Raw genomic sequence first — 20276 nt, forward strand, 5'->3', positions numbered from 1 at the left:
AAATTTGATGAATCAAGTTATAAATAAGGTTATATTATTTTGAGCTAGAGGTGAAAATTTAACACACGAGGCAAATATATCAGTAGTAAAATTGTAGCGAACATTCAACTGCTCCACGTCAACAAATCAGCTATTTTTCTTTCGGGCTGCTATGTCAATGTGGTGTCACTGTTGACGTCATGCCTTGTCAACTGAGCAGATTGGAAGAGAAGCCGTTACTCTGTCGTTGTGACATCAGCAGAAGCCACAGAATTGATTGCAGAAGTGGTCAGTGATTGTTCTAGATCTGCGCTGCACAGAACAGGAAGGTAGTTAGCAACTACCTGCCTGTTAATTTTTTACTGTGTGTTTAAGGACTAATATGGTCTTGGATAGACCTTTAAGATCCCACAGTTTCTGCTCCCTCTGTGCACGTTGCGTTTGGCGCAGATCGCCGCACTGTCAAAAGGACGCATGCGGCGGCAAAAGCATACCTGTGCACGGTCTGAGTACCCAATGCTAAAGATAGGGTACGCAGGTCGCATGCAGCATCATGCGCTCATAGGCGGAGCTGACCGGAGGAGGCGTGGCAGGGGCGGAGCTTCATGGCGAGCATCCGCTGCACCTCCAAACGCTAATGTGAAACCAGCCTCACTGTTTCTGTCAGCGGGTAAAACGTCCCTCCCGAACTTTCTCCTATGACAGGGAATTTGAAACTATCGTGGCTAAGCTCTGGAAACATCCTGAAAAGCGCTTCCTGGGAAAGAAGCAGCTAAACATACTTTATTCCTTTAGCCCTGATCTCGTCGGTAGATGGGCAGAGTTCCCCAAGGTGGGCCGCCGGTTTCTCGCCTGTCTTCCAAGACAGTCTTGTCTATTAGGGATACTATGGATAGACAGATTGTCTTTGTCCCATCCTTTCCTCCGCCTGGTGGCAAAGTTAATGTCTGCCTGGGCAACAATGCTTCGCCAGGGCATCCTTGTGGCAGCTTCTCTGAATGAGATGGTGGATTTGGCAGGACAGATTGCCCATGCCGGCAAATATCCTTTGACTGTCTCTTTGGATTACGCCTGTTGCTCCTCTGTTGAGAACAGCAACATCATTGCTGTGTGCCATGTCCTCTGGTTGAAGGTGTGGATTCCAGATCCTTCCTCAAAGAAAAAAATCAAGAATCAACTTTTTTTTTTCTTTTTTTTTCTTCCCTCACAAGAGGACGTTTCTTACGGTCTCGTTTGATAAGACATCGGTAGCAGGCGCCAGAGGTTCTTCAGGCCATCTCTTCCCTGCTACACTCAGGGGTAATTGTACCCGTTTCCTGGAACAATTGCTTTTCAGGGTTCTACTCTAATCCTTTCGTAGTCCCGGAGAAAGTCTGATCTCTTGGTTTGATTACAGATCTCAAGCGATCGAGTCCTCATGTTCGGATCCTTCATTTCAAGATGGAGTCCCGCCGAGGCTGCGACCAGAAGTCTTCATTTCACCTTATACACTCTGACATGTCTCAGCTAGATCATCAACAGAGAGAAGTTCTCCCTCACCCCAGCCCAGCATCTGATGTTTCTAGGAATGAGGTTTCACATGGCACAAACCTAGTCTTTCCGAAGGTGAAGTTCTTATTTCTCTGCCAAGGGATCCGCACTCTAAACAACCAGCTTCTCTCTCCCTACAATACAGTATGAGAGTTCTGGGGAAGTCAGTTACTGCCATGGAGACTTCTCCCTTTGCCCAGTTTCAGACCCGTTCTCTTCAGCTGGCTCCGTGTCGTTTTGGGACAAGAGGACCGCTTCCCTGGACCGGTCCATTCTACCACCTCTTAAGGGGAAGCAGTCCCTGACCTAGTAGACGTATTAGCGTCAGTCCTTCAAGGGAGGTCCTTCCACCCTCTCTGGTGGCAGGTCGTCATTACTGACTCTAGTCTCCTCGGTTGGGGAGTGTTTTTTTTCTTCATTCAGCACAGGGAATTCCTATGGATCCACTCTCCCCTTCATTCTCCTGGAGATCAGAGCAATTTTTTCTCCTTGCCCTTCGCCGCTGACAGTCCTTCCTAGCAGGCCAGCAGGTCCATATAAACTCGGACGACGTCACTGCCGTGGTTTAAAACATCAAGGAGGTACTCGCAACAAACAGGTGTTGGCAGAGGTAACAAGAATTCTGCGACGGGCGGAACGTCTCATTCCCGTCATGTCAGCCGTACACATTACCGAGGTGGAAACTTGGGCAGTCTATTTTCTGAGTCGTCAGGGTCTCGCACCGGGCGAGTGGTCTTTCATTTCCGCCATTTTCAAACAAATATGCCAGAGATGGGGCTCACTAGACGTATCCTCCTGGTGTCTCGGATGAACCACGATTTTCCTTTGTTCGTAGCCCGGTCCCGGGATCCGCTTTTCATAGAATTTGTTGCACTAGTGACCCCGTGATCACATTTTCAGTTGACTTATCTTTTTCCCCGTTTCTCCCCTTTATTTCGAGAGTCGTGAAAAGGATAAATCCGTAATCCTGGTAGTTCCACATAGCCCAAGGAGGGCCTGGTATGCGGAGCTGGTGACCATGCTCATCAATGCCCTCTGGAGGCTTCCAGACCGTCCAGATTTTCTTTCACAGGGCCCCCTCTTCCTCCAGAGTTCAATCTCTGATTTCAACGGCATGACTGTTGAGGCCACAGTCTTAAGGGTGACCGTACATTCCCATCAAGTTATTCAGTCCATAATTACAACAAGAAAACCAGCATCCTCGCTTATCTATCACAGATACTGGAAGGTCTTCTTTCAATGGAGTGTGGACAAAATTTGTTCACTACCCTTAAGGGTCAGGTTTCCGCTCTTCAATCCTTTCTCAACGAGATTTGGCGTCTCGTTCCCAGGTAACTGTGTCAAATATAGCGTGGCACTACCGCAGGGTGCGCAAGTAGGTTACCCAGACCAAAGTGAATAATAAAGTAACTTGGCACTCAACTGAACAATCCTTTGCAGATTAGATTTATTTTATATTTTATTGTAGTCCTGGAAACGTTTCGGCCTATAATCGGCCTTCCTCAGTCTGCTATATAAAAGTACAAGATATATACAGAAGAAAATCATAACAGGTCCTCATAAAAATTATACAATATACAATGTTGTACAAACATATTGATTAGTGATCTTAATGTAAATCACAAGTAATATAATCATATAGTGGTGATCACACTATATATAGAGCAATATATGTCACAATATTGAGAAGGGAGAACCAGGTGAAAAGGAAAAATAAAGTTGAAATACAAGAGAGGGAGGGGACATACCCGACTGCTACCACGGAATGATAATCCGATACCCATGGAAGAATTCCTATGGAGATCTATGGTGAATCAGGTGAATAGTTATGGTAGTGAAATATCTACTGATAGTGGTACAAATAGAAGAATATTGTAGTCATACCTACTTTAAAATATCATGTTGATCTAAATGGTATCTCCTACTATTATAAGAGTAGGTATACTGAATTAAAAGCCTGGGAAATGAAACATAAAAAATGAAAAAAATAAAATAAAAATGAAGAATGCAATACTTTATTTTTGTCTCACAAGAATAAGTGAAGAATGAGTGGATATAGTCAAATTATATACCTTGCAAAAGGAATGTATAACTATACATAGGAAAATGTATAGATCTCCTTAGAGGTATCGTGGACGCTTAATCTGTTGGGAACTAATACTGTATAGTCCAGGATGAAGTAGATAGGTCCATATAAAGCTGAGGCACAAAAGGAAAAACATATGCTAAGCGGTGAAAAAGCCTCTACCACGTCTTATAATGAAGTAAAAAGGACCCTGCTGTAAATGCGTACCTAGTGGAGATGAGGAGTCGGCATGCACAGGTTGGACGCGGTATTCCCCCGCTCGTCAGCTAGCCACGTGTGCCCTCGCCAGCGATCCTAAATAATGTGGAGGCGGGACAGCGTCCGCGCTCACCGGAAGTGGTGAACAGGAAGTGGTCCGGCTCACTGTGTCAATCATGCAGAGCCCCGTGTCTCGTGCATAGGAGCTCCCGCGCTCTAATGACAATGGAGGAGAGTGTGTCATGTGGGAGGAGCTGAGTGAAAGAGATTGATCAACGCCTTTGCATGGGGAGAGAAAAAAAATATATAAAAGCAAAGAACCCTAGCGTTCTTAAACAGTAATGTCCCTAACAATCAGAAGGGAGTACTGTAATGCAATTATGTTGCACTAGTGAAAAAAACGGAAAATAAAAGCATGATGAATGTATTTGGTGGCCAAATAAATGGGAAAAAAATAAACAGACCAAAAATAAGGCTGATTGAAGGTGTAGGTCATGACTTATGGCTGTACAAGATGCCCTTTAATGAAAGCACTACAATTACTATACCCGTAATTCTATAGTACAGTATAGTGAGAGGAAAGATGAGGAGTTAGTTACCAATATCAATATTCTGCGGTCGGGTGAAAGGGTGATAAAGTGAAGTCCAGACGGACGTGATACGTGAGGATAGCCAATTGAAATCAGTAGTGACGACTCTAGAATAAAGAGAAAGACAATATTAATTTTCATAATATCGGCCAATAATAGACAGGTGAATATTCAATCATACAACTTGATATTCAATTCCCTTGTCGCCCACAGGGAACGAACACACAAATATAGCGAACTGGACATCATGGTCAATAATTCCACAGTTACATCAGGAGTAGTATTGCCAACTTAAAGACTAGTATCCTAAAATCATATGATGGATAATAGGTCATAGTCCCTATTTAGCAACAAATATGAACCTAGCACTCAACTTAAAGGTATTTGTAAGGCGGTTTATTGTAGTACACGAAAAAAGACGTTTCGGTCAATGTGACCTTCTTCAGTTACGTGTGGTATATAGATTGTGTAGAGCTTATAGGCATCTATCAGAAAGGACGATGGTGCTTTAGGCATTGAGGAGAATGATCTCTCTAAGGTAATGAGCTTGTCAGTATATAGGAGAGGGGCAAACGCGGGTCCACACCGCATCTGGAGGCACGTTTGCCCCTCTCCTATATACTGACAAGCTCATTACCTTAGAGAGATCATTCTCCTCAATGCCTAAAGCACCATCGTCCTTTCTGATAGATGCCTATAAGCTCTACACAATCTATATACCACACGTAACTGAAGAAGGTCACATTGACCGAAACGTCTTTTTTCGTGTACTACAATAAACCGCCTTACAAATACCTTTAAGTTGAGTGCTAGGTTCATATTTGTTGCTTTAACGGTTTGGGAACCTAACCTTAGCACCATCTTGAGTTGTGCTCACGGTGTTCTTTCTATAGTCCCTATTTAGTCCCCGAGGGGCAAGTGTTTGCAACTCATGAATCCAATAGGATTCTCTCCGTTTCAGTAACCTGATCCGATCACCCCCCGCCCGTCTGGGGATTGGGACATGTTCGATCACTTGGAATTTAAGTTGTGTGACATTATGTCCATGCGTGTGAAAATGGTGGGGCAAAGGGAGAAGTAAATTCTTACATCTGATGGTCGATTTATGCTTACTAATCCTATCCCTTATGGCCTGAGTTGTTTCCCCTACGTAGAGGAGCCCACAAGGGCATTTTATGAGAGAAACTACATAATTTGTGTCGCAAGTGGAATAGTCTTTAATGGAATATTTTTTTCCGGCATATGGATGAAAGAATGCGTCTCCTTTTTGTACATTATTACATTGATGACAATGTAGGCAAGGATATGTACCCATGCGAGGATTCTTCAAAAATCTCTGTGTGGATTTTCTATGTCTAGGGCCAATGTCCACTCTAATGAGAGAGTCACGTATGTTGTTGGGCGACCTTTCTTCCAGGAGTCGCCCACCTGGCACCTCCCTTGTCGTACACCGATGGATCCATAGGATCCTAATCTTGTCCTTGGGTGCTCTCCAGCGCGCTTCCTTTGAGCCCATAAGTTATAGGGTTTGTCCTGCCTTTCCTCGTTCCTGATTCTCCATCAGGACACGGTGGCTTTTGGGCCCGTTCCTTCCTTCTTACATAGGGTGATCTCTTCACTTCACAGTAATTAAGAAATTGTCCTTCCTTCTATATATCCCTCTCCGGTTTATCCCCTGGAGAAGTCCCTTCACAAATTAGATCCGGTCAGAGCTATCCGAGTATATCTCTCAAGGACTGCTCCCTTTCGCCTCTCAGATGCCCTATTTGACATCTCTGAAGGTCGTCGTAAGGAATTCCCAGCTTCCAGGTCCATTATTGCCCATTTTGTTTCCTTTTTCAATATTGGAGGCATACCTCATTCAGGACTGACAACTTTCTAAGAGGTTAAAGGCTCACTCCACCTGGGCAGTGGGAACTGCATGGGCAGTTTGTCACCAGGCTTCGGCTTAAAAGATTGTTAGCTGCGACCTGGTCTTCATTGTACACTTTTGCGGCATTTAATAAGTTTCATACCCATGTCTCGTCTGATGCAGACCTGGGAAGGAAGGTGTTACAGGCGGTGGTTATGCACCGGCCGACCTAGGTTTTTTTTTCTTTGCATTGTTTTCTGTTTCCCACATTTGGGGACTGCTTTGGGACGTCCCATGGTAACCTGTGTCCCCCCCAATGAAGCGATAAAGAAGGATTTTTGGTACTCACCGTAAAATCTTTCTTGGAGCCTTCATTGGGGGGACACAGCACCTTCCCTGTCTGTACCATTTTTGGACCTATGTGCCTTTTGTTGCTGGGTTGGTGCATATGTCAAGTTTTTGGTTGCTTCTCCTACCGCTTTAACACTAACTGAGGTGTTCCTGTCAGTGGGTGTATACTACTGGGGAGGAGCTATTTCATTTTTTTGCCTAGTGTCAGCCTCCTAGCGACAGCAGCATACACCCATAGTTATCTGTGTCCCCCAATGAAGGCTCCAAGAAAGAGATTTTCTGGGGAGTACCAAAAATCCTTCTTTTTTAACCTCCTGTGATCAGATATCACTGGTGGATTGGGCAATCAGTTTAGTATCAGTATGTAACTAATAATGTCTTTTAAAAAAAAAACCTGTTCTCGCATCCTTGCTCAGTGCTTCTTGTCAATTTAATTCTAGTTGAGAATCCGTTATGCGTTCGTTGTCGCAGTAGTACTCCAGAAGGCAAGCGGAGGCCAGAGGAAGAGGAGTTCATGAAATTCTTGCCTATGTTTCTCTCTGACAACCCCAATCCCAAGTGTGGTAAAGGGTAAGTGTATGGCTTACAATAATAAGAAAGCGAGGAATTGCCAGCTCACCGCCTGTAGCTGAGGATGCACGGGAACCACGATCCAACCTCCTGTGCTATACGGTAGAAAAAAATAGAAACTTCCAGCTCCTGGTTAAAATCAAATCCAAGACTTTATTCTATCAAAATTATTAAAATGGTATCCAATACAGACAGTGCAGACATGGTAAAGCTCAAATACTTGCAGTATTGTAGGTCAGGACATGGTGATCGAAAGAACATGCCGTGTCTGCCCGTCTCATGTCACAACAGAAGGCTCAGTGATCTGGACCATTGCACCCTGTATTGTTGGGTTCTCCCATTTTATGCCATGTTTCGTATCTTTATCATTGCAATTTTTAAGTTTATAGTGAGTGAACATGGTCATTATTTGTATATAAATGTGATTTTATTTATTTTTTTAGTGGACATGCAGCCTATGGCTCTGCTGTTAACCTGCTCTCCAATAACACAGATGTTGGGGCCACCTATTTTATGACGTACCACACTATCCTACATAACTCTTCAGACTTCATTGATGCTTTACGAAAAGCACGAATGATTGCCAAAAACATTTCAGACAGCATGGATGCCCCGAGCAAAAATTACACTGTTTTTGCTTACAGGTAGTTTTCTGAATTGTGTGTTATGTGAATTGATGTTAGGATTTTAAGCTTTGTTTAGGGAAAAAAAAAAAAAAAATATTATGGTAACCTGAGGTTTGTAGACAATTAACCCCTTAACAGCGGTTCAGGGGCCACCTTCTGATTAGGAGATTGTGGTGCTATCTGCCAAAGAATCACAATGCACTGGCTGTTAATAGTCTTTAATACTGGGCACTGATGGAAGACTAATGATCTGCCTACAACCATTTACCTCTTTAGTGCTGCGGCCTACAAGGTGTTTGAGGGGGGAGGTAGGGAACTACATCCAGGAACGTTCTCAAGTTGCATGTATCCCAAAATGGCACTGGAAAATACAACTTGTCTTGCAAAAAAAAAAAAAAAATCAAGCCCACATAAGGGTATATCAAAGGAAAAGTAGAAAGTTATAGCTCTTTGAATGGAACAATAATTAATGGCTTCTGAAAGCAGCATAGAGTAAGGACAGACCTGATCTCTGTAGTTTGGATAAAACACTGATTTATCTTGCTGCGTCCCTCTTAGTCCTCAGGGATGAGCTCCTGCTACTCATCTCTGGCTATGCAGTTTTCCATCTATGCACAGTGTAGGCAGAAAGCTGTCAATCAGTGGTGGGAGTGTGGGGTTAGACAGCTCATCACCGAGAACACGAGCCGAGCTGCAGCACATAATGCAGTGACTCATGTGAAACGGTAAGCAGTCATGTAAGTGACCCAGCGCTGGAATCTGGGTCTGTGACCCCTTTCTGCTTCACTTGTGCTTTATTGGTAATTGAGAAGGAATGCGGTTCATTGCTGTACACAGCCGTTGTTCAGTGCATTGTGCCTATGGCAAGCTCACATCAGGTGTTCCAGACTAGTAACCGCTCTGTTAGGTGCATGCAGCATATGGAAAAGTGACCACCTCTATATCTACAGACCATCTTAGGTGAGGTATCTATGTATTGGCTTTGTATAACTTTTCCCTTTTTTTTTTTTTTTCTCCATCCTTTTCAGTGTTTTCTATGTGTTTTACGAGCAGTATCTGAATATTGTGGATGACACCGTGTTTAACCTTTCCTTGTCGCTGGCTGCCATATTCTTTGTGGCTGTGATCCTTCTTGGGTTTGAAATGTGGTCTGCTGTTCTGATGTGTTTCACCATAGCAATGATCCTTGTCAATATGTTTGGGATCATGTGGCTCTGGAGCATCAGCCTAAATGCAGTTTCTCTAGTGAATTTGGTTATGGTGAGTCGTTTTCTTCTCTTGTCACATTTTTACGTTGTACCTTAATTCATCGTCACACTCCACTCAGCAAGTTTATATATACATTACTCAATGTTGAAATTGCAACACAAAGAAGGAAAAGTCATGGAATTATGGAAATCACAGGCTCGATAGACATATTAATGGTATGGAAACTCCATTTTTTAACCCCTTCCTGACATCAGACATACTATCCCGTCCATGGTACCCGGGCCCCTATGCCCATGGACGGGATAGTACATCTACCGCGATCAGCGGCGCCCACGTGGTGAGCGCCGCTGATCGCGGCCGGGTGTCAGCTGATTGTGCCGGGTGTCAGCTGTGATAATGTGTCAGGGGTGGTCACGGACCGCCCCCGACACGTTAACCCCTTGCACACCGCAATCAAACATGATCGCGGTGTACCGGGGGTTAAAGGGAAGCATCGGCAGGGAGGGGGCTCCCTCCGTGCTTCCCTGAGCCCCCCAGGGCAGCGCAATGTGCAGTGCTGCTGCCGGGGGCTCCTTTCCTGCAGGCCCCCGAATCCAAGATGGCGACGGGGGCCTGCAGGAAGCTGGCTTCCTCAGTGCCTGCAAAGCGCAGGCATGAGGAAGCCTTGTGCACTGCCTGTGACAGATCGCTGATCTGTCACAGTGATCTGTGATGTGACAGATCAGCGATCTGTCACAGAACAGTGATGTCCCACCTGGGACTATTTAATAAAGTAAAAAAAAAAATAAAAAAAAGTGTTAAAATAATTTTAAAAAAATCGCCAAATAAATTACAAAAAAAAAAAAATATTCCCCCAAATAAATCCATTTTTTTGAAAATAAAAAAAAAACAAAACAATGAAAGTACACATATTAGGTATCGCCGCGTCCGTAACGACCCGCCCTATAAAACTGTCCCATTAGTTAACCCCTTTAGCGAACCCCTTAAAAAATAAAAATAAAAAACGAAGCAAAAAATAATGATTTATTATCATACCGCCAAACAAAAAGTGTAATAACACGCGATCAAAAAGACGCATATAAATATCCATGGTACCACTGAAAACGTCATCTTGTCCCGCAAAAAACGAGCCGCCACACAGCATCAGCGAGAAAATAAAAAAGTTATAGCTCGCAGAATAAAGCGATGCAAAAATAATTATTTTTTATATAAAATAGTTTTCATTGCATAAAACCGACAAAAACATAAAAAAACGACCTAAATGAGGTATCGCTGTAACCGTACTGACCCGAAGAATAAAACCGCTTTATCAATTTTACCGCACGCGGAGCGGTGTAAACGCACCCCCCCAAAAGAAATTCATGAAACGCTGGTTTTTGTTCATTCTGCGTCCCAAAAATCGGAATAAAAAGCGATCAAAAAATGTCACGTGCCCGAAAATGGTACCAATAAAAACGTCAACTCGTCCCGCAAAAAATAAGACCTCACGTGACTCAGTGGGTCAAAATACGGAAAAATTATAGCTCTCAATATGTGGTGATGCAAAAACTATTTTTACAATAAAAAGCGTCTCTTAGCGTACGACAGCCGCCAAACATAAAAACCGCCATAAATAGTAAATCAAACCCCCCGTTATCACCCCCTTAGGGAAAAATAATAAAATAAAAAAAAATGTATTTATTTCCATTTTTCCATTACGGTTAGGGTTAGGGCTGAGATTAGGGTTAGGGGTGTGTTGGGGTTCGGGTTGGAGTTAGAATTGGGGGTTTCCACTGTTTGGGCACATCAGGGGCTCTCCAATTGCAACATGGCGTCTGATTTCAATTCCAGCCAATTCTGAGTTGAAAAAGTCAAATGGTGCTCCTTCCCTTCCAAGCTCTGACATGCGCCCAAACAGTGTTTTACCCCCACATGTACGGTATCAGCCTACTCAGGACAAATTGCAAAACAATTTTTGGGGTCCAATTTCTCCTGTTACCCTTAGGAAAATAAAAAATTGGGGGAAAAAATATCGTTTTTATGGAAAAAAATGATTTTTTTATTTTCATGCCCAGGCATTATAAACTTCTGTGAAGCCCTTGGGGGTTCAAAGTGTTCACCACACATCTAGATAAGTTCCTTAGGGGGTCTCATTTCCAAAATGGGGTCATTTGTGGGGGGTTTCCACTGTTTAGGTACATTAGGGGCTCTCCAAAGGCAACATGACACCCGCAGACCATTCCATCAAAGTCTGCATTCCAAAACGTCACTACTTCCCTTCCGAGCCCTGACATGTGTCCATACAGTAGTTTTCTCCCACATATGAGGTATCAGCGTACTCAGGACAAATTGGACAACAACTTTTGGGGTCCAATTTATCCTGGTACCCTTGCAAAAATAAAAAAATGGTGACTAAAAGATCATGTTTGTGGAAAAAATACGAATTTTTTACTTTCACGCCCGGGCGTTATAAACTGTGAAGCCCTTGTGGGTTCAAAGTTCTCACCACATATCTAGATAAGTTCCTTGGGGGGTCTAGTTTCCAAAATGGGGTCACTTGTAGGGGGTTTCCACTGTTTAGGTACATCAGGGACTCTCCAAACGTGACATGGCATCTGATCTGAATTCCAGACAATTTTGCATTGAAAAAGTCAAACGGCGCTCCTTCCATTCTGAGCTCTGCCATGCGCCGAAACAGTCGTTCCCCCCCACATATCAGGTATCAGCGTACTCAGGACAAATTGCACAATAACTTTTGCAGTCCATTTTCTCCTGTTACCCTTGGTAAAATAAAAAAAATTGAACCTGAAGTATTTTTTTTGTGAAAAAAAGTTAGATGTTCATTTTTTTTTTTTAAATATTCAAAAAAATTCCTGTGATGCACCTAAAGGGTTAATAAGGTGCTCAAAACCACATTCAAGAAGTTTAAGGGGTGCAATTTTTAGAATGGTGTCACTTTTGGGTATTTTCTATTATATAGACCCCTCAAAGTGGCTTCAAATGTGATGTGGTCCGTAAAAATAAAATGGTGTTGTAAAAATAAGAAATCACTAGTCAACTTTTAACCCTTATAACTTCTTAACAAAAAAAAATTTTGGTTCCAAAATTGTGCTGATGTAAAGTAAACATGTGGGAAATGTTAGTTATCAAGTTTTTTGGGTGCCATATCTCTGTGATTTAAGGGCATAAAAATTCAAAGTTGGAAAATTGCGAAATTTTCGCCAAATTCCTGTTTTTCTCACAAATAAACGCAAGTTATTTGAATTAAATTTTACCACTAACATGAAGTACAATATGTCACGAGAAAACAATGTCAGAATCACCGGGATCCATGGAAGCGTTCCAGAGTTATGACCTCATAAAGGTACAGTGGTCAGAATTGTAAAAATTGGCCCGGTCATGAACGTGCAAACCACCCTTGGGGGTGAAGGGGTTAAACATCTCAATTTACTCAGGATTGAGTGTGGGCAGCACACACTTGCACACCTTGACATGCAATCAGTCAGGTCATTAAACCCTTCCCAACTCCCACCATGCATGTACGGCATGCAAAGCCCACCCCATACCATACCTGACTTGATAATGACTGGAGCTGACTACACCTGCAACTACTAAGGGTACCGTTACACTAAGCGATGCACCAGCGATCCCGACAACGATATGGATCGCTAAGTGGTCGCTAGTGAGCTGCCACACAGGCAGATCTCACCAGCGACATAGCAGCGGTTGGGGGTCGCTACTTACCTGTCAGACGCGGCGATCCCGACGTCCTCCCGCCCGCGTCCACGCATCGCTCTTCGGCGCCACAGGAAGCTGATGATGAGAAACAGTCCAGGACGTTCTTGCGCGATCAGCGATAACCAGCGGGGGAGCCGGTCGGAGGTAAGTATCACATGTAGCGATATCGCTAGCAATATCGCTGCTGCGTCACAAAACCAGTGACGTTACAGCGATATTGCTAGCGATATCGCTATGTGTAACGGGCCCTTAAACTGTTAAAGTGACTCTGTTTGAACAGTTGTTCTGAGCTGACAAAGTACAGGCGTTCAGTGCTTAACGGCATGGCCATCAATTTATATACACATATCTGCTAATATTCAATCACTCTCCACCCTCCTCTTGAACTATAAAGCCAAAGCTGTCAAGCAAAGAATAGGTCGGGGGACCGGGGGTGGGTGAGATTGAGGGGAAAACAAGCCTTATGAAAGGGTATTTAAATGATTGGCCCCGCTGTGAAGCGGTGGGACTTAGTTTGAACAGTCATCCTGTGCTGACAGTCCCTTTTTAAAGGGGTTGTCCACTACTAGGACAATCCCTTCTTAAACTAAATGTTCGGCCCCGATAAAATAATAAACCTTATACTCTCCTCCCTTGCAGACTCTGTTCCTGCAGTGTCGGCACTCTCTCTCCCTGGGGCTGTGATGCGGTGGAATCACACGTGGTGTTCGTGGCCTCACGGCGATGAGTTTTTTTTTAAATACACCTTACCATCTACCTCTGCCCTTCTCAGACTCCATGAAGCCAGACCTGTCAATCAAACAAGTGGGAAGAGGTGTATTTAAATAATTGGCCACGCTGTGAAGCACCGAGCGGTGAGACTTTGTCAGCACAGAATGACTGTTAGTACAGGTGCTCTGTGCACCCTTGACGTGGTCAAACAAGTGTCTTCCCACCTGCTTGTTTTTCATATCCTCTCTTTTCTGGCTCTATCAAGCCTGAGCTGTCAATTATAGAACGGGGGATTGAGAGAGGGGAAAATAAGCAGGAGAGAAGGTGTAAGTAAATAATGTTTGGCAATGCCTTCATGCACAGAGCACCAGTCATTATGTGCTCACATAGTCTCTTTAAATGCCACTTTCAAACTGCGTCACCAGAGGGAATGCCATACCGGTCCTTCTCCCAGGATTATGCTGTGTGGTGGCGTAATATGTTAGCCAGACCCCCTTTACTCTTAATTTCCTGTACATGCTACTGTGAGCATCCTGCATGTCCCAAACGTGGTACCATGGCCTGCAGCTTCTCCAGACTTGTCTCCCATCAATCACACTTGGGATATCATTAATCCACAATTGTAAAGGAAGCTGCCAGCAGCGGATCTTGATGTTTTTGCATGTTCAACTGCATTCAGTGTCAGAACATTCCTCAGAAAACTATTAACCACTTTGTGATATGGGCAAATACCCCTTCTTTCAAGAGTAATTACTACTTTTTACAGTTAGTAAATTATAAAACTGCTTGTTTTTACAAATACTTTGAACAACACATGTCAGTGAAGATGTGAATAACCTTTTTAAGAGTTAAGGTAATAAAGGTGTACAAAAGACAAAACTGTCCAAGCAGTAACCAGTGTGTTTGTCTTGCAGTGCTGTGGGATCTCTGTGGAGTTCTGTAGTCATGTGACACGGGCGTTTTCAGTGAGTACAAAGGGAAATAGAGTGCAGCGAGCACAGGACGCCTTGGCACATATGGGCAGCTCGGTGAGTCATGTTCCCTTCAAACTGGTTTCAATTTAAAAAAAAAAAAAAAAAAAAAATCACAACATCAAAATGGCTCCACTTCATATAACACAGCAACAGGGTCAGGTTTACGGAGTACACTACTGCCAGCAAAAATATAACGGGTGCACACATAATATAAACGTTCTTGTTGATGATGGAGAGGTATGTGAGGTTACAGAAGTGACGGATTTCTTGTGTAAGACGTGTCTGATTATGATGTTCTTGTTTCTAGGTCTTTAGTGGGATTACTTTGACTAAATTTGTAGGTATTGGGGTGCTCGGCCTCTCCAAGTCTGAGATATTCAAGGTCTTCTACTTCCGCATGTACCTGTCCATGGTGCTGCTGGGAGCTGCCCATGGCCTCATCTTTCTGCCAGTTCTTCTCAGTTACATAGGTGAGTGCTAGCGCTGTGACGACCAGGAAGACGACTTGTGGACATTTACGTTCTCTTGAGAAAATGTTTATTTGCGAGCATTGTCCTACGGCCATTTGTTGTAGTAATAAAGCATGTGTATGTCATCAATCTCAGAGATGTATTGTTTAGTAGACTGTATACAGCTGGATGATATACAAAAGCCTTATTTAACCTGGTTATATTTCTAGCTCCATTCACTTTTTTTCTGCCAGACATTGTTGTTCTACATGCATTTCTATAGGGAAATCTTTCCTTTGGCAGAATACTTGACCTAAAATGAGGTTCTTTTTCTTGATGCCTTCTGTAAGTTATTACTTTTTAACCTAATACATGCAATCTCTATATGTAAGAAAGCCAAGAAACTTTTTCCTATAGTCCAACTTTACGTTGAATGTCTGACTCGTTAACACCCTGTACATTTAAATCCATGAGTCCAACTTTCTCTGTTGGGTACATTCCTAAAATATATTTAAAGGGCTGGACTTTTTTTTTTCTTTTCAATTCTGGTGCCACTATCCAAATAAATACCTCACTTAGATCCCTGTATATTATGGACTACTACGTTAGGGCAGCACATTTCCTCCTGTTTACAGAGTGACATTGGATTAAAATTCAAAATACCCGATCATCAAGCATTTTGCACTTTTTTTTTTTTTGTAATAAACAGATTAGGCAGGAAGAGTTCCTATAAATTCTTGCCTTTATTCTCCCACCCTCACTTGTACTGAAATATGCAGCCTGGCATGTGACCAGTCATTGGACTGTAGTGGTCACCTGACTGATAATGTGATGACATAGTGATAGAACCATTGGATTGCAGAGGTATAAAGGAGTAATTTTTTTCCCCATTTCACAACCGTATGCCAACTTTGGACAACGACAAGAATATGCAAAGAATATTAGATACTTTTTTCTGAGTCACTTTTTACATATTTTTCCCAAAAAAGTAAATTTCTCACCCTGCAGTGTATGACTAAATCTGTCTTCTGTATGCAATTTCAAATACTGCTGATCATCAAATTAGTCCAAAAAGTGTCCCCACTGTGTGTGGGCTACTGTGCCAATGTATTGAACTGCCAAACATTTTAAGGATTGGTCACACACTGCAGTTTTTCTGAGAAAGCCAGCATTATACATGATCAGCAAAGCAAATGAGATTTCTGTAACTTCATTGCTTCAGACTTGAAAGCTCAAACTCTGTCAAAGTCTTCATTTAAATGGGGTGAAGAACACTGCTACAGTGCTGACCTTTCACGTAGCAAAAAAGTACATAACTTTCTGCTTTCATTTGCTCGTTACATTCTTGTTGAACACTAATTACAACACAACCAATTAATCTGTAAATTACTCCTCCCATCAAGTTTTATCCTCTTAATATATTGCAATCATATTACACAGCACTGTATACTTACAATTGCTCATTTTGCGTTTCTACCCAGTAGATTCTTCCATTCCACCAAGTCTGACATCATACAGGGAAAATGTACCTCCTGTTCCTACATAGAGCGATTCTGTTAGTCAGTTTTTAACCACATGAGTTGTAAGTGACTGCAAAAGTCTGTGGCAGGGAGATGAGGCAGCTAGGTCATGGGGTGAAGAGAGGAATGATAATTGCAGCCCAGAGGAAAGAGACTGGTCTGGAAAGAAAGGTGGCAAAATGAGCAATGTCTGTACAGTGCTATATATTAAGAATACAAACTTTGAGCAGAGTGCTTCTTTAAAGTTCAAGATGTTGGCCGTTTTGCAATGGCGGTCGAAATGTCTAGAACATTGAGTTAGGATTTTGACTATATAGTATCACCACGTATATATTTTTTCCCTAGGGCCAAGAGTGAACAAAGCTAAAGCACAAGCTGCACAGAGACGAATAAGGGGCACAGAACAAGAGCGCCTTCTTTACCACTAGTGAGACTGATGGACAATTCTATCCCTGGAAGAAGGGTTACACATCATGACACTGTACAAGCGTGGCAGCTGTCAGACTACAGAACAGACTCTACCAGGACAGCAGTGTTACAACACCTACTTGAGGGGTTTAGTGAAGTTACATTTTTTTTTTTTATACTTTTAATTTATGGGAAAACCAGATGTTTTTATTAATGCAAATACCAATGCAAGAGATCCTGCTTTTTATTTCATGTCAGAGGATGAAATAGTATATTTTACTAATTAACTTTTCCATAAAACATGCTAAAGGAAAACGAGGCATAATTTTATACCAGGAGGTATGAACTTTTAATACAGTAATAAATAAACTTTCTACAGCTTTTGTATGCAAGCTAGGAAGCAGAGCTCTTCAGCAGGGACTGTTCACCAAAGAGTTGCTTGAAGAAGGCGACATGTTCTTCACAGTGTTCTCCTAGATGGAAGACAAGAAGCTGTGAGCCTGGACATCTGACATGTGCATCCCCCTAGCAGCAGTGGTTTTTAATGAAACTCTAGAGTGGATGGAAACTGACCAGTTGAAATTTCTAATTAGTTTTATTTGTAAGGGAAACAAAACTAATTTGTAATTAAAGAAAAAAAAAAAACTTACACAAATGGTCTCTTTATTAATTTGTTACATCTGTAAAGATATCCTAAGTGACTTACTCAAAACACCTTAGCTCCTTTCAATCAGTATTTATCAGAAATGTCATCCATAAGTCACAACTTGAGGTTATGCAATAACACTGACTTGGCATTTATGCCAGTTTTTCCCAGCTGGGGCATGACATCATGGTTTATCTAATTCATGACAAACTGGAGTAAGATTTGTGTTAAGGTGCATTGAGGCAGTCATGAACAACACTGGTCTTAATAAATTGGGATTATGAGTCTTTATTCACCTGGACCTTGTTGTGTTGCTTGTTTACAGGGAGGTCCATGACTTGTATATAGGTTATCAATACTTTGGGAGGGTTTCAAGAGTACCACTCCATGTGTGTAGGATTTTTTTTTTTTTTGTGGCATTTCTAATCAAAGGTCCCTGACCTTTTAGTCTTATACTTGCCTGCCAGCTTCTTCACCTTTTACTCGGCACTGCTCCAGTCCCACAGTTCCATATTGTAACCTCAACTTCTGACTGACCAGAAATCAGGGATAATGCAAGTTTGTGAGCCAGAACAAGGCTCTTAACCTTTCATTCAAAAATTACCTCCGGTTCATTCCAGCAAGCAATGGAGTGATCGGACAGGTCACAAAGTGCTGGCGACTGACAGGAGCTGTTAGGTATAAGACTTGGGGCAGGGACCTTAGGTTGAAAGCAGCACTCCACAGCTGCAATATACATAAAAAAAACCCACTGGAGTGGTGCTTTAAACAAATGGCTGTACTCACCCACTCCAGGTCCAGCAGTGAATCTCAACTACTACTCTGCTATTGACTACAGCACTGATGTCACATCTACAGCGCTCTCGCCAATAGCTCAGCAGTTCTGTATAAGTTGATAGCAGGAGCAACCTTGCTCTTTTTTGGCAACTACCAATGGTATGTGAGGGATAGGGGGACCGAAGCAGAAATTCACAGGACCCTGGGTGGGTGAGTAAAGCACGATTTATTTTATACCATGATACTACTTTAAACATGAGCAAGCGTTAAGATGCATTACAGGCCAAGTGTACACCTTAGAGCAGGGGTCCCCAACCGCCGGTCCGCGGCACAGCACCGGGCCGCTGCAGTGCCCTTGCCGGTCCGCGGACACAAGGGGAGCCAGGGGCGATCAGTGGCGTAGCGGGGGCTGGGGCAGCGCGCAGCAGTTCTTAGCGGCGGCCAGGGAGCGATCCAAGCAGCTCCGCTGCCTGCAAGAGGGAATAGCAGGAGCGGAGCTGCAAGGACCCATCCAGCTTCCTGCCCGCCGCCCGCGCTTCCTGTCTCTGACTGACACAGAGAGGAGCGCAGCCGCTGCTGTGTCAGAGCGAGGAAGCGCGGGCGGCGGGCAGGTGAGAGGAGAGAGGTGGTGTGTGTGTGTGTGTGTCTGTGTTGGTCTGTGTTTGTGTAGCCTGGCCCTGGAGGAGATGGGGACATGAGGGGAGTGATGGAGAGACGGCAGTGATGGGGTGCAGGCAATGATGGGGAGAGGGGAGTGATGGGGTGAAGGCAATGATGGGGAGAAGGGAGTGATGGGGTGAAGGCAACGATGGGGAGAAGGGAGTGATGGGGTGAAGGCAATGATGGAGAGAAGGCAATGATGGGGAGACGGCAGTGATGGGGTGAAGGCAATGATGGGGAGAGGGGAGTGATGGGGTGAAGGCAATGATGGGGAGAAGGGAGTGATGGGGTGAAGGCAATGATGGGGAGACAGCAGTGATGGGGTGAAGGCAATGATGGGGAGAAGGGAGTGATGGGGTGAAGGCAATGATGGAGAGATGGCAGTGATGGGGAGAAGGGAGTGATGGGGAGAAGGCAATGATGGGAAGAAGGGGGTGATGGAGCACTTATTCAAAACCTATGGTGAGTTGAGTCACATTATAAATGTTATTTAATTATAAGTATGCACTGCTACACTACAACCGTGTCCATAGCCCCGCCCCCTTATGACCAAAGCCCCGCCCCTGCCACACTTCCATCCCCGCCCTGCCGGGCCATGGAAGAATGGTCTTGCTTGAAACCGGTCCCTGGTGCAAAAAAGGTTGGGGACCACTGCCTTAGAGCATATGTCCTATAGTCAGTATTGAGTGGGAATGTCACCCAATCATCAGCTCCAGGGCAGTGAATTCAACAAGTTTGCAGAATTGTGACTGTTTTGTTCAATTCGTATGAACAATTGTAGATTTATCCAAAACTTCTACAGTAAATAAAAAGCCTAATTTAATAATTTGTAGTAAGAGCTGACAGTACATAACTTTCCTTAAATCACATACATGCAAATGTAAAGTGAGGTTACAGGAGAAGTCATACTACACAAAGGGATATGAAAGGTGCTACAAACTAGCACAAAACTTACTATACAATATAAATGGTTAGTAAAAACATGGAATAGTCGACATACAGTAAGGCTGTGTGCCCACGATGCGATTTTTAAGCGTTTTTGCCGCGATTTTCAGCACGAAAACATTTAAAAATCTTGTACATGACGCACCCCATGCATTCCTATGGCATTCCGCACATGCTGTGCTAATGCTGCGCTTTTTCTGCAGCGGAATCGCATCGCAGAAAAAAATCGCAGCATGATCATTCTTTTGTGCGGAATCGCAAAGAATTGCCGCGATTCTGCACCCATAGGAATGCATGAGAATCGCTGACTTCCCGCATGTGGCTATTCCCGCCATGCGGGAAGTTAAGTATCTCATGTGCGGTTGGTACCCACGGTGTGGAGGAGAGGAGACTGTCCTCCAGGCCCTGGGTACCATACCCCTGTAAAAAAAAAATCGGGGTATATTTACCTTCCGACATCCCGCGCTGCATTCCCAGC

At 43.5% G+C, this 20276-nt stretch overlaps 2 protein-coding genes across 3 annotated transcripts in view; one reads left to right on the forward strand and one right to left on the reverse strand.

The window, feature by feature from the left end:
* The window catches only part of NPC1 (NPC intracellular cholesterol transporter 1), a 98756-nt gene extending 81331 nt beyond the window's left edge, over positions 1-17425 (forward strand). The window contains exons 20-25 of the mRNA XM_073550831.1: positions 7027-7156; positions 7600-7800; positions 8811-9042; positions 14334-14447; positions 14701-14863; positions 16708-17425. Coding sequence (XP_073406932.1) covers positions 7027-7156; positions 7600-7800; positions 8811-9042; positions 14334-14447; positions 14701-14863; positions 16708-16790 — 923 coding nt within the window. The 3' untranslated portion in view covers positions 16791-17425. The remainder of the gene's footprint in view (positions 1-7026; positions 7157-7599; positions 7801-8810; positions 9043-14333; positions 14448-14700; positions 14864-16707) is intronic.
* Positions 17093-20276, reverse strand: part of RMC1 (regulator of MON1-CCZ1) — a 101838-nt gene continuing 98654 nt past the window's right edge. For both annotated transcript variants that reach the window (XM_073550832.1, XM_073550833.1), the window contains one exon: positions 17093-17243. In XM_073550832.1, the coding sequence (XP_073406933.1) occupies positions 17164-17243 (80 nt within the window). In that variant the 3' untranslated portion in view covers positions 17093-17163. The remainder of the gene's footprint in view (positions 17244-20276) is intronic.

Source organism: Dendrobates tinctorius, unplaced genomic scaffold (genome assembly GCF_039654945.1).
Source record: "Dendrobates tinctorius isolate UK_male_01 unplaced genomic scaffold, ASM3965494v1 ptg000171l, whole genome shotgun sequence".
Taxonomy (NCBI): domain Eukaryota; kingdom Metazoa; phylum Chordata; class Amphibia; order Anura; family Dendrobatidae; genus Dendrobates; species Dendrobates tinctorius.